This window comes from Amblyraja radiata, chromosome 18, assembly GCF_010909765.2.
Source record: "Amblyraja radiata isolate CabotCenter1 chromosome 18, sAmbRad1.1.pri, whole genome shotgun sequence".
NCBI classification, from domain to species: domain Eukaryota; kingdom Metazoa; phylum Chordata; class Chondrichthyes; order Rajiformes; family Rajidae; genus Amblyraja; species Amblyraja radiata.
Genome location: NC_045973.1, coordinates 17191876 through 17207073, shown reverse-complemented (window position 1 = coordinate 17207073; position 15198 = coordinate 17191876). Strand labels below are relative to the sequence as shown.

Genomic DNA, 15198 nt, shown 5'->3' with positions numbered 1-15198 from the left:
TGAACTGAATTAATGTTTCAGGTCTCTTCAGAGCAGGGAAATAAAAGTTTAAAGTTTCAGAGAGCATGGAGAAAAAGGATAGAGCCAAGATGAATAACCACAATACAGCTGGGCTTGGGCTGCAATGGAGACAATTTGTTGTTAAAGTTATCTGTTTCATACATTAGAGAGGGGACTTAGAGAAGACAAAAAGATGAAATACAAATGCCATGAATTCCAGAACTGTGCAGAATGCCCAGCAAACTGGACAATCTTCACGATTGAACATTATAGATGGATACCAATACTTAAACATACAGCCTTGGGCTACAATTAAAGATTTGTATCAGGTTGACAGCAGTTGGAAGTGTTAACATGTGTGCCAAAGAGTATGAATCACTTGCATATCCAGCCCCAAATGGGCCCACGGTTTAACCTACAATCACACCGAGTTTGGCGCTGCTGATTCTTTACAATGTTCAGTCTCCAACATATCACCATCTCAACACAGAACAATTGCAAATTCAGCCAAGTTATAGAAGGGCCTGGAAGAGAAAGAACTCGATGAGGTGATGCGGGGTATTGTGTGGAGACACTTGGCCAGATGAGAGTGTGAGATGGAAGAGTGGTGGCTGTACCATGGATTGAGGTAATGGAATTAATGTAAAGCTGAAGATGTGGCCTCCCTACATGCTGATTATATTCAGCATGGAGTTGCTGACATCAAGCTACTATTTACACACATATTGATGTTCAAACCAGGTTGGGAACTTTACTTGATTAGCTCATCTTTTCAGAATATATGACTGGAAGCACAGGCCATGTGTTTCTTGCAGTAGCTGCTTAACCAAGAAATCGTTGACAATTTCACAAGGCATCATAAACCATTTCCTACAAACATTTTCCCCTTGCCACTTCTGACTGGGTATGAGCAGGGAGTAAGGATTTAAAATTAGTGTAGGTTTAGTGTAAATTGAACCAAGTACGATGGTAGGCATAGACTCACAGGATTCAGGATTCCAGGACATTGGCATCAAAATGGAATTCACCCGTTTCCTATACTATAAATATACTCCATTTAGACAGTAGGCAAACTAAACCAAACCACCACTACAACTGGGGTTGCTTCATACTAACTCTCAATTTTTAACACTCCTATACATAAGTTGTTATTTTATTTTATTTATTTATTTATTTATTATTTATTTTTAAAAGATACTTGTTTTAGGAAATACACTAATTGGTCTCTCCTTTTGAACCTTTACATGGTTAATTAGTATGTGGGGCATGACAATTGTCTACCTTGCCATCTCACAGAGAAGGGCGCACTTCATTCAATGGCATCCCTGTAGCACAGATTCCTGGATGCTGCCAAGTACTCATTGGTAATATTCAGTTAGGGATAGATTCTTCAGTCAAAAGATCAGTGGAGGTTGAGCTGACCATAGGACCTCCAGATGCAAACCATGCCCGACTGGGGACAGCTCAGACCAGTGTTTTTTGCATGGAGCCGAATGAAGACAGATCTCCACACATGGTGACATTTTGTCATCCCCATCACAGCCCCAGAGGAAGGTTACAGTGGTGCTGAGGTTAGCTTGTACGCATATATCAGATTACATTACTAATGGAATGTTTAGAAGCAATTAGACAGGTACATGGATAGGACAGGTTTAGAGGAAAATGGGCCAAATGCTGGAAAGCGAGACTAGTATAGATGGGACAAGTTGAGCCGAATGGCCTGTTTCCACACTGTACAACCCTTTAATGTTGTTGCAATACATGCTCACTGAAGTAGACAGGACCACGTGGAGCAGTGCACCCATTCGGCCTCTTAAATCTGGTCCAATTATTAATCCAATCATGTTAATTCCATCACTAAATACCTTGACCAAACAGAAAGCAGTGGATGAAATCTAAACAAAACACTTATCCACGATGATGTCCTCATCAATCATACCAAATAACAATGCATCTCTGATAGCTCTGGTACTCTTGTCAAAGGGCAGTTTGACAATTAGGAACAGAGCCTTGGATGGTGAGCAAAGAGCAAATCACCTGCCCAAGAAATTCAGTGGCATCTTCTCCAAACTGCAGGAACATAATTGGCAACAGGTTACAAGTTTCACCTAGCTTAAAAAAAATGGCAATGCATTTTGTTCTGCCACTTCTATGTATCTGATTTCATAAGGATGCCCTAATCACGCCATCATTTTTATTGGTATGCATCTTAAAGACAGTCAATCGAATTATTGGTCGGCAAGTGTTGCTAGTTTTTTTTGGGGGGATGGAAGAGAATAGCTCATCGCAAAGCTACAGAATAAAAGCATTCATCCGAAGTCCTCAGCAGATCAGCGAATGTAAACATTTTCTTTGATTTCCATCTCTATCCAAACACAACTTAATTGGCAGAACAATGTTTACCTTCAGTGCAGCTTCAGAAAGCATAAATGACTGGAAGTGAACTGCCTATCCTAGTGCACGTAGAAGACTGGCCACTCAACCCATTACAATTAGTCGAGACACCTGCATGAAAAATATCGGCCCCTCGAAAGGCGCAAGAGATCGATTCTATCAAACTGTCACACTCAAACCCATTGACTAGAATAGCAGGAGACGGAATAAAAGAAAATTTATTTTTTGCAGAAAATGAACAGAATTTGCAGTAAGCTCTCAGTTCGCAAGCCAGCCAGAAAAAACAAACGGGTGGTTACAGGAGAGAACGCTCTGGTTATAATGTACATCGTAAACGCTTTGACACGTTCGAGACAATCGCTATACGAGATCACCTGCCCTCGCAGTTTCCTCCCTCTTGGTTAATTAAACCCCTAGCAGAGCCTTTTTGGATCATTCCTTCATAAAATGACCGGAGAAACATTGAGAGAATTATACAAATAACTGGTTAGAGGGCTGGGTTGTGATAAGGCGCATATGGGTTGGCAAAAGAAAGGCGAAACAATATGCTCGAAGCATATATACACTGTTTAGGTGGATTCATTCACGACCACTCATCAATAATCCCTCCACTGAGAAGTTTATAGGTGATTTTGAGTTTGCACCGCTCTGCTTAGACGGATGGAAAGTTAATGCTAATCTCGCCGTTGGGCGTCACTACACCAATTCACATTGGTAGCACGGAGTGCCTACCTTTACAGCAAGCGTTTCACCTCAAGCCAACGGAAGGTTAACCCCTTGGGTGCCGATGTCCATGCCACCAAGTGTCAGCATCACGGCATTGACTATGGAGTGGCTACAGCGCGCATCCGAATACACAGGGGATGGAGATCCGTGCAGTTTACAGCCATAACAGTGTAATCCAACATTTAATATGCATGCACATAACCCGGGGAGAGGGGGCGGTGATTAGCCCATCTGCACTGCCGTTGATTGGATTTGACGCCATGAGGACCCGAAGCCGAGGGCTGAGACATTGACCTGCAGGTGCTTTCCATATTGAAATGTAGCAAATCGGAATATACGTGGAGATGCAATCTCTCCGCCATAACTCGGAGCAAAAAAAACGAATTGGGTTGCGAATTGCCATTTATTTTGACGCAGACGGTGCTAAAATCCCGCCCCCGTGCGTTTAAGCGAGGTTGCGATCCGCTTCGGTCTTCCCGATCACACATCACTACCGTAGCTGTTAAACTGAACTGCGCCTCAGCACCGTCTCACGCTGTGGCGAAGGCGGCTTAGTTACACTGCACACGTGAATAAGGAGTCCGGGTTCAAAATCCACCTGCGAGATACTCAAAATGATCAGATTCCGTCCGATCAGTCGGTTAGCCACGGAGGAGAACGGGTGTTTGCCCGCACAGCCCCTGTGCTCGAACGCCCTTGGATTTGGGCGATTCTTCACACGCTCCGCGGCAGCAATGATTAAATAAACATATCATTTACGCCATGGCGGCTACAAAACGAAACACGCAATTGCTCGCCTCTTTAAAGATGTGGCTGGTTACACTTTATAACAATAAAATGCCATCCAGGAACATGATGGGGGAAGGTGGCGCTCAGTTTGGGTAGAAAGTGTTTTAGCGGGATGCGTTGTTGTGGTTTACAAGACCCAGAGCGGCAGAGAGCAACTAACTGATCCTCTCCGTGGAAGCTCAGGTGTATCGTTGCAATCTCTACAGACCCGAGATTATGCACATCTGATAGCGCTAGGCTGCTAAAGTGACATCTCTAGGCGACATTTAACATGGATCCAGATAATGGAGCCCAAGGAGCGTACTTTTTAAAGCCAATTACTTTTACCTCAGGCAAGTCATTGCCATTACAGTATGACCACTATATATCAATGGTCTAAAAAACTCCCACAATTTTTCATTATTCCACTCTCAAAGTTAGCTGAACCTCTGCCGCTCTCTGCATAATCTGTATCATGCAGTGTTATCCCTCCCGGGCCATTTCATCGCTAGCCTATTGATGCTGAACCGCGACTCATTCGCAGCCTCCCATTAACGTGGCGGGAAAGGCCAATCGGAAATCCACCTTGTTGCTTTCACGAGTGAATTGACAGGCAGAGCTATAAAACATTTGTTTCCTCAAAATGCAAGGCAAAGTACATGCACTTTCAAAATCAACTCATCGTAATCGCACTGTACAAGAACATTTACAATGGACACGTGGGATACGCATATAGGAAGGAAATACACGCATTGAACCAAGTGTAACCAGATAACCACAACATGTGTTCATCGTCCATGTGTCCAATGGTAGGGGATATAATCAAGCGGCAAAATTTAGCTCCCAACAGAAAGGGCCAATATTATCCATCTTTTTTGTAAATCTATTGCATGTTATTGATAGGTTCTGGGAGTCCCCGCAACCCGGGCTAGCGCAGAGAGGAGAGAGCGCCGTGCGACACAATTTGCCGGTCATACATCTAAAACATGAAAAGCGCTTTCAACCTACCTTGAACAGTCTCAGTATTTTGGCCACCATGATGGAGACGGAACTAGACGATGCTCCAATAACTCCCACTATTCGCTCCGGCTTGACAAAGATCGGGGGCTCCCCGTTCGTGCATCTCACATCCGAAGTGTCCTTTTGGATGTGAGTCTGAACGAAAGTAAGAGATTGCTCCAGTGCGTAGATGTCCTTGGAACAGGTGTCCAGGATGCGAGCCCCCAAAGTGATGTTGGTCAGAAGATCAGGGTCGCTGTTAATCTGGTCCAAGGCGTAAAGCATCGCCTCTAAACGATGGATTCCCTTCTCCTTCTTGAGGTCCCCGCAGGGAGTTCCCTTCGGTCCTCTGGCGTGTACTGGGAAAAGGCCACCCAAGGTGAGGTCTCCGTCTGTCCTAATGGAATGAATCGCGAAAGGTTCCTGGGCTAAACTCTCTCCGCACACCACCGCTGCCCAGCACAGTAAGCTCCACAAGGTGTGTAGTGCTTTCCCTGAACAGACCATCGTTAACCTCCCAGTCGGTCTCGAGTTGCAATCGAACTAAGTTTTTTTGGAAAAGGCACCTCTATTAGAGTCTGGCGGCAGTCATAATACACAAGGCAACGACTTGGTGAACAGCATACCCTGCCTTCCTTCGTTTGTATGTTTCAATATATGTACACGGAGATTTTCAATAACCCCACGATCTCCGTTATTCTGTCTCCAGTACAAAGCTATGGAAAGTTGGACGAGTTGCAAGAAGCAGGATCCATGCGCAGATTTGGAAAGTGTGGAAATTATTATTTTTCCCCCCTATAACAGCCGCCGCCACCAAGCGTCCAACCACCCAGCGGGACTACAGGGAATCTCTCTCCCGCTTAAGGAGCGTGTGGTGTCGGCATGATTCTGAGCATGAGTCGTTCTCTGCAGTACACCTCCATCAGTCCACGATCGTTTCGATTCTACCAGTGAAAAGACACTCGCGTAGCCGAGAGAGGAGTTGTTGGGGGTGGGGAGCAGGAAGGGGGGGGCGGGGGGGGTTGTAGATGGAAAGAGATGGGGGGGGAAGAAAAAAAAATTCAAGTGGCTTCAGCGGAAAGCAATGACGCGATGTCCCAACTACACCCTGTATCACTGCAGTTAACAAACCATCGATTCGGCGCCGAGGGTTAGGAAGCCTGTTCCTGGGAAAAACAGACACGGTAAACTAATATCCATACACACAAACAGCTACAAATAATCATCTTTAAGTAAACTCTTAAGGCATCAAAGCGTAGCCCAACCCCGCGCCGATTTGTTAATCGCGTGACGTTAAGTTTAATTTAAAATACTGCAATGGTTATGAAATGCATTAGTTACTCTCGCTCCTTCCTACCTTGTGGCTGTGGATTACGTTGTATTCTGTAGTGGGGTAAGTGAGAGACTCTCCAACATGCAGCAAGTGATGGTGATCGGTTGGATTCGAGTCCCTCGGGTTAATGTCGGAGAGAGGGTGGGCGGTGGAGGAGGGCTTTATTGCCATACTGCTGGATTCTTCAACCGCCGTTTCTTACAGCCGAGGAGAACATGTCATGCGGAATGTCTGCGAATTCCGTGCTCAATTCTTTTCGGGAAATCAGATGGACTGGATCGGATCTGATACATTAGAACAAATTCGGTCTGGCAAGAAAATCTCATCAAAACACCGAGTATGTCACACAATTCTTCATCTATCGCCTGATACTCATCTTAGGTTATGTTACAATATAATTTACTTTGTATTGCTTTCACTGGATCCACTTGCATATCCCCTGTCTATTGTTAAAAGTGTTTTCCTCTCGACATTTGGTTTGGTGTAAACCCTAATGGTTTATTTTTTTTTACATGAAGCTCAAAAAAAAAAGAACTCTCTTACCAAACTTGCGGTACATCATCTTTCTCCATCCACCTGCCGTCTTTCTAACCATTCTGGAAATGGGATACGGCTGTCTTGAGCTATCACCATCTGTTTTAAATGAGGAGGATGTGTGTGTGAAGACACATTATTAAAAAAGAACTGCGGGTGAAACAGGTGTCATTCTAACCGCCCAGGCACTTTAGAAAATTGCAACACGATTAAACAAGCCTTCGACGCTAATTTGCGCCGCTGGATTTTAAGGGAACGGCGTGTTACCCAACAGCTCTGCAAAACATGATTGGAGAACGCAATCCCATACTGAAATATCTCCGCACCTGTTTCATCACTTGTCTCATTAAAACGCCACCTCCACCCGAGCTCACCTTTATCCTATAATTAATTCTGATGATTAATTCATCAATGGGGAAGAGTTGAACTATGTGGCCTGTTTTTTTTAAACACATAAAATCTTCCCCTGGCCTGTTTTTGAAAGCGGTCGGATGGGGAAGACTCACAACAAATCTCAAACCGTAATAAAAACAGAAGTTTTGTAAACTGCAATTTTTCTCTCCAACTTTTCCGTGGCCCTTCTGCTTCCGTTATTCTTCACCAACAGCCTCCAGTTTTAGTGAGAGTAATCAGCCCCCCTCCTCCCCTAATCTTCGGGCTTGTAGCGTCCCTGACAGTTCCAGCTTGTATTTGAAAGCGGGAATTATGTAATAATAACTGCGGGAATATTGTGTACGCCGGGGGGGGGGGGGGGGTTGAGCCAGGGGGTATTGTTTTTTTAAATACAGTTGTGTGAGGCTCATAACTTCGGGTACAAGGCGCACAAACATCATACAGGATATAGTACCAACCCCACCAGCAGAACTTTGAGTTTGAAGCTCCTGGGGAATTAATAGCGAGTTTGCACGGATGCTATTAAAGGGTTTAATTAAAGTGTAGGAATGTGGGGTGGGGGGACATAACACCACTGAGTTAAAGAGAGTGGTGGCGTGTAAATGGCGCTTTCTTTTAATTCCCTTTAATATATACCTGAGTGGTCGAATTTAAAAGTAGTGAGGCGATTTTCATGACTCTAATTAAGAACATAAAACCTCTCAATCCGCGATTACAAAATGAGAGCTGCTTAGGTTTCCATTTACCGCTCTGATCCGATGGTGTAACCCAACCTTCAGACACGTGACTAGAGATGGCAAATGTAATCAGATCTGTGTCCACCAGTCATCAAACCACAGTACTTTGGTGATGCTAATGCATTGCAATTGAACACAGAGGGAGGTCACTTGGAGGAGTTGAGAGAAAGAGAGAGTGAATCCATTCAAGGCAATCACAATCCTATTTTAATCGTGTTGTCCTTTACATTTTGAGGTTGGGGAGGGTTTAAAATTAAAAGCTGTCAGCTGGTCAAAACAGAGACGTACGCAGGATAGTTAAACTTGGGCGGAATTGGGTTTCCACACTCGGAGGTAATACTAGATGCCACGATCTATGTTGCATCTCAAACCCAAGAGTCCCGGAAAGCTGCCTTTCTTGATTATTTAGTGGACTGCATTAACCATGATATTTCATACGGCTGCCGGTGCAAATAGATTCGAGACGAGGGGTTGCTGCTTTCAGTATTTTATCTCATCAGTAGTGACTTTAAAATTCTTCACCCGATTATCCCCCGAGGAGCAAGAAGCTGGGACTCGGGAGAGATGGGAGTTCAGCTTCTGAATAGTCCCGGCTCTTGTGTGGGACGGAATTGAACAGCTCATTGATCAGATTTCCAATTTCTCATGCGCTGATCTGCTGTCTCTTTCATCAAAGAGTAATTAAACATAAATGGACCATTCGTTCTCGCTATTGCCAACCCAGGAGGCGGGGTAATTGTCCACCAGAGCACTTCCCTTTACCTGTGTATCTCAGGGCTACTTAACAGAGATTTTTTTCCATCTGATTTCATTTTCTCAGTTGACTCCTGGACTACAACCATTGGAATATAAAAGCACTGAATCAACAATCATAAACAATGCTGTGTTCTCAGATATTGAGCGCAGACTGTTTTCCGCCGACCAACTCAAGGAACGAACTTTTTCCGAGTATTTTCATTTTAAGTAATTGAAACAGTTTTGTATTTCAGGTATTTTCAATACTTTCAGAGAAAGAGCGCGACTTCTGCTCGGTCGGTTTGGCCGGATCTTATTTATTTCTAACGTTAAATTATCAACTGGTAGTTAGTTACCACTTCTGTAGACGTCTTTGTTGTATTTGATACCAAATGTGATCTTTTTGAAACATTTACAAAATAGTCTTGAAATAAACTAATAAAATATCACCCTTTTGGGGTCAGCTTGTTAGATGTCTTTTTTAATTCATCTGGTTGGAGAAAGCAATACAAAAAGTCATCCATTTGACAAGCGATTGCGGAAGGAAGAGCGCGTATATTTTATTCAGTAGCTCAATAATGATACCAGGATGCCCTCATGTGGCTCAAAACAATCAACTCAATTTCACACCAACAGACCAAAACGCGGATTCTGGTGGAGGTTCTTCACCGTGGCGTCAGTCTTCTGTGCAAGTTTAATAAAGGTAGGGTCGTTTATTTGCGAAATTGCTAGCCTTCAAATACCGTCGCGACCGTGGAGTCCAAAAGAAGAGCAGGAACGTACCCTGGAGACTAAAGGAACTGCAGGTGTTGGAATCTTGACCAAAACTCAAAATGCGGGAAAAACTCAACGGGTCAGGTAACATCTGTGGAACCAATGAATGGGCAGACGACGTTTCGGATCGGGACACTTGTTCAGACTGAAAGTAGCGGAGGGAAGAAAACTACAGCTTGTTTATAATGGAACTACTGTCTTGGTAATTCTGCCGCAGGATCCAGGAGCCTATTCATTTGAATCTGGAATCATCAGGCTGTTGAAAGGCAAATAAGAATAAAGCTGTCCATAATATATTTACTTAATTTTCATTTTTTAATTTGTGATTTCGTTTTTTCCAAACTACTTTTCTTATCAGATTTACTTCATTGTAATACTTTTATTTGTAAAACTATGTCAGAAAACACAATTGAGTTGTGGCAATGCTTCCGTGAGAAATTCATGGGGAAATCTAGGGAGAAGGGATTGGGAGGGTGTGTGGGGGGGAACGGGAAACATGGGTGATGATTCGGGTCCACCTAGATTGTACACTAACTCACCTGTTCTCTGCTGCCTATGTTTTCAAATCTCCAGGTATGCACACCTTGCTTGTTTAAAATAACAGTCCCTTGAAAACTTGGTTTTAATTTTTCAAAATAAATTAAAAGTTTACTGAAACCCTTTATCTTTGAGATTGAAGGGAGTTTTGGACAGACCCCAATAAGAATTGTGAAGCTTACCTTTAAGTTAGCCTTGAAGGAAGTAGAGCACACATTACTTTAATAATAATAATAATAATAAAATTAATACCATATCATAGAAAATAGGTGCCATTCGGCCCTTTGAGCCAGCACCGCCATTCATTGTGATCATGGCTGATCGTCCCCAATCAATAACCCGTGCCTGCCTTCTCCCCATATCCCTTGATTCCACTAGCCTCTAGAGCTCTATCTAGAGCTCTATCTAACCCTCTCTTAAATCCATCCAGTGATTTGGCCTCCACTCCCCTCTGTGGCAGGGAATTCCACAAATTCACAACTCTGGGTGATATGGGGACAAAAAGGATTAAAATTATGAGGACTTATTTGATGAATTACCTGTTTGAAATGACATTTGACCTTGTGGGGATGTCAAGAAAAGTCTACTTAATAGATTTTACTTAAAATGGAGTTAAAATCTGGAATTCTATTGCCCAGAAGTTTGTGTTATCACATTTTGAGCTTTCGCCATTCAGATTGTTTTCAATAGTTAAGGATTTCAAAGTGTTGAATTGTAAATCAGCCATCGTGTAATTGTGTGCTTAAACAGGTTAGAGGGACCAAATGGCCTGCTCCTGTTCCATTGCTTTAGAATTCTTGGAGCAGGTGTGTATATTAAGTGTTTTAAATATGGGAATCCTGATTATGTGTTGATATAATTGTGGGTTTAGATCATCCTCTGAAACTGCTGTGGTTTCAAACTGACAATATAAATCCCAAAATGAGATTATAATTTTGCAATCTTTTTCAACAGTGGCAATGATTGTTTTGTGTTGCACAGATGTAATGCTACTTACCTGCATTTTCTACTAAAATAAATTGCAACATTAAGTTTTTTTCCTGTTGAATAACATCGTTACTAACCAGATATCAAAATGAATAGCAATAAAAAAAAGTGATTTTTACAACTTGGCTTTGCCAAGGGCACGAAGGAACATAAGGTAGAATGGGGGGTGATTTTAATAAGTTATTGAGCTTCATTGACAGATTTTCTCTTTATTATGTTCCACGCTGGAATCTCTATTCACTTCAAGCTGCTCTTGATAATAACTACCCACATATCAAAAGCAACAGCCTTTATAATCATTTAACACAGTGACAAGGGTACTATCAAACAACATTTGACACCGCACTACACCAGGAGATGATTACATAGTCTATTCAGTGTTCTGTCATGAAATGAGATTACTGGGGAGATGGTGGAGAAAATGTGTTCAAAGCCTCCATGAGGAAACTTCCCCAATTACTGCTGGGAATTTCTGGCCCACAATCACTTAAAGTGAAGAGGAATCCTTTGGAAAGGTTTTAGGCACATTGAATCTAGTCTGAAGAAGGGTTTCAGCCTGAAACGTTGCCTATTTCCTTTGCTCCATAGATGCTGCTGCACCCGCTGAGTTTCTCCAGCATTTTTGTGTACCTTCGATTTTCCAGCACCTGCAGTTCCTTCTTAAACACCTTGAATCCATGCCCAATGAGCATATGGACAAGCTGCATTCATAGAAGAAGGAACACAGCATCTCAAAAATTACACACTCATCTGCCTCCTCCTTCCTCCTACTCATCTGTGGAAAATGTTTCCGCATTGGCCTTATTTGTCACCACATAACCCACAGAGCCAGAGTGGAGGTAAATCATACTCGTTCATGATGGGCTGCCTAAGAAGAAATAATTCATGTTAAATAACATTTGACAATAAAGCATACGAGGAGATGCAATGCAGATGAAAAATACTTTGAGCAAAGAAAAGCAGGGTAGGGAATCCAATGTTCAGTGTCTTTGAGGTTGAACAAGATAAATTTGTGATTTAAAGCAAATACACGAGATCAGAAGAGATTGTATTACTTGGAAGGAGGTGGGATTCGGAGCTTTACAGATGGAGAGGAGATTTGGAAATGACAAGGCTCTTAAAACCTCTAATCTACTTAACCTAGAGCCAATGTAATTGAACAAACAGAAGGGTGCTGGGTGAATGGAGATTCCTTCAAGTTAGAACATGAGTAATGAATATTGGGTTGTTTCTCATCCGCAGGAAGTGAAAAGTATTTCCCAAAATTTTGTAAAAGGTCAACAGGAAATGAAGTGATGGAAGGAGCTTTTAGTAGCAGATGAGCTTTGAGTCACAAAGTGCCGTGGGAATGAAAGTGGGCAGACTTAGATATGAAAAATAGGTGGTTGGAAACTCATCCTAGGGTCAAATATGATGCCAATGTTTGCATACTGCTTCGTTCAATCTCAAAGAATCCAAAGAGAAAGATGGATATTGCAGGGGTGAAATTGAAGCCTCTCAATACATGTAGCACTAGATTTAGCAACTAGCCTAATAATTTAAAGATGCAGCTGTCAGGGCAATGGGTGCTGAAGTAGGGTTGGGTTTCATAAGTGCAAGTGTGAAGATTGTGGCTATATTAGATGATGCAACTCTGGAGGCAGCCTGTTGATGGGAAACAAACTGTGCATGAAGAAAGAATCATGGAAGAAAACTAGAGTGGAAGAGGAGTTGCAGCATGGATCATGGCCAAAGTTACGAATGGAATAGGACTTAAACAGGAAAGGATCCTTTTACTCTTTTTTATGTCCAGTTTTTTCCCAATAGCTATCAGAATCAGGTTCAGCTTAGTTTCTTGTCATATACACCAGGGTGCAATGAAATTACTTGTTTGCATAAAGCTCACAGAGTAAACAATATACATGGTAATGTTTGGTACAGCAATAAATACAATGACAAATGTAAAACAGCAGCTTGACGCAAAGATTCTGTATCTGAAAGGGCACAAAAAAGTATTGAAGTACAATAACTGAATAACCAAATGAGCTGAAGTTAAGAGTGTGTGGCAGCATCTCCGGGAAGGGGCTGTAAAAGTAATTTGTTCAAGAGTCTGATAGCAATTGGAAGAAGCTATTCTTAAGTCTGGACATATGAACTTTCAAACTCCTGTATATTCTCCTAGAAAGTAGAAGAGGGAAAAGGAAATGGCCAAGGTGATGGGCATCCTTGATAATACTTCCAGCCTTCAGCATTTTGTGCCACTCTTTGGTATAAACCAACATCTGCAGTTCCTTCCTCGTACAAAGACAAACACCACCCTGGCTAACACTTATTGTTACCATCGTGAAGATGGTACAGGAGTCTGATAACTATCACCTCTGGGGTAAACCGAAGATAGACACAAAATGCTGGAGTAACTCAGCGGGACAGGCAGCATTTCTGGAGAGAAGGAATGGGTGATGATTTGGGTCTCAACCCAAGTCATGGGTCCTGCTGAGATACTCCAGCATTATGTGTCTATGCACAGTGGTGCAGCGGTAGAGTTGCAGCCTTACAGCGTTTGCAGCACTGGAGACCCAGGTTCGATCGCGCCTACGTTCACCCCGTGACCTACGTGGGTTTCCTCCGAGATCTTCGGTTTCCTCCCACACTCGAAACACCTACAGGTATGTAGATAAATTTGCTTGGTAAATGTAGACGATAGAAAAAAGACAATAGACAATAGGTGCAGGAGGAAGCCATTTGGCCCTTCGAGCCAGCACCGCCATTCAATGTGGTCATGGCTGATCATCCCCAATCAGTATCCCATTCCTGCCTTCTCCCCATATCCCCTGACTCCGCTATCTTTAAGAGCCCTATCTAGCTCTCTCTTGAAAGTATCCAGTAAACCGGCCTCCACCACACTCTGAGGTAGAGAATTCCACAGACTCACAACTTTCTGTGAGAAAAAGTGTTTCCTCGTCTCCATTCTAAATGGCTTACTCCATATTCTTAAACTGTAGCCCCCCAGTTCTGCTCCCCCAACATCGGGAACATGTTTCCTGCCTCTAGCGTGTCCAAACTCTTAATGATCTTATATGTTTCAATAAGATCCCCTCTCATACTTCTAAACTCCAGCGAGTACAAGTCAAACCGCTCCAGTCTCTCAGCATATGACAGTCCCACCATTCCTGGAATTAACCTTGTGAATGAAAGGCTGCACTCCTTCAATACCAAGAATGTCCTTCCTCAAATTAGGGGATCAAAACTGCACACAATACTCTAGATGTGGTCTCACGTGAGCGTCACAGCCCCGCGCCAGGCCTCCCCCACGGGAGCGCCGTTACCCTCGAGCTGGACCGCCCCGACGGGAGCGCCGTTACCCTCGAGCTGGGTTGCTCCGACGGGAGCGCGTTACCCTCGAGCTGGGCCGCCCCGACAGGAGCGCCGTTACCCTCGAGCTGGGCCGCCCCCACGGGAACGCCGTTACCCTCGAGCTGGGCCGCCCCCACGGGAGCGCCGTTACCCTCGAGCTGGGCCGCCCCGATGGGAGCGTCTCAGCCCCGCACCTCACGGGAGCATCACAGCCCCTCACGGGAGCACCGTTCCAGCCCCGAGCTGGGCCGCCCTCATGGGAGCGAGCCCAGGGCGAGTCCTGACAGGCTGCCTCCGGAGCCTCGAGGTCGCCAGCTCGTTTGAACCGGCCCGTTCACGGAGCTCGGTGAGCCGCGGGACTGATTTTACCATCGCCCGGTGGGGTATCGCCTCAGCGCAGAGGGAGAAGAGGAGGGAAGAGACTGCAGCCCTAAGATTTTTGCCTCCATCAGAGTGAGGAGGTGCTTGGTGGACTCACTGTGGTGGATGTTAATTTGTGTTTACTGTCTGTTCTGTTGTTTATTATTGTATTGTTGTATGTATGGCTGCAGGTAACGACATTTCGTTCAGACCGTAAGGTCTAAATGACAAATAAAGGATCTAATCTAATCTAAACTAGGGCCCAGTACAACTGCAGAAGGACCTCTTTGCTCCTATACTTGATTCCTCTTGTTATAAAGGCCAACATGCCATGCGCTTTCTTCACTATCTGTGGTATCTGCATGCTTACTTTCATAGACTGATGAACAAGGACTCCCAGATCCCATTGTACTTCCCCTTTTCCAAACTTGACGCCATTTAGATAGTAATCTCCCTTCCTGTTTTTGATACCAAAGTGGAAAACCTCACATTTATCCACATTAAACTTCATCTGCCATTCATCTGCCCACTCCCCCAACATGTCCAAGTCACCCTGCATTCTCATAGCATCCTCCTCACAGTTCACAC

The 15198-nt window shown here is 43.8% G+C and overlaps 1 protein-coding gene across 1 annotated transcript in view; it reads right to left on the bottom strand.

The window, feature by feature from the left end:
• The window catches only part of grm7 (glutamate metabotropic receptor 7), a 532223-nt gene extending 525868 nt beyond the window's left edge, over positions 1–6355 (bottom strand). Inside the window, exons 1-2 of the mRNA XM_033036752.1 lie at positions 6245–6355; positions 4897–6053 (exon numbers count right to left, since the gene is read on the bottom strand). Of these exons, the coding sequence (XP_032892643.1) occupies positions 4897–5394 (498 nt within the window). The 5' untranslated portion in view covers positions 5395–6053; positions 6245–6355. The remainder of the gene's footprint in view (positions 1–4896; positions 6054–6244) is intronic.
• Positions 6356–15198: the final 8843 nt, after the last annotated feature.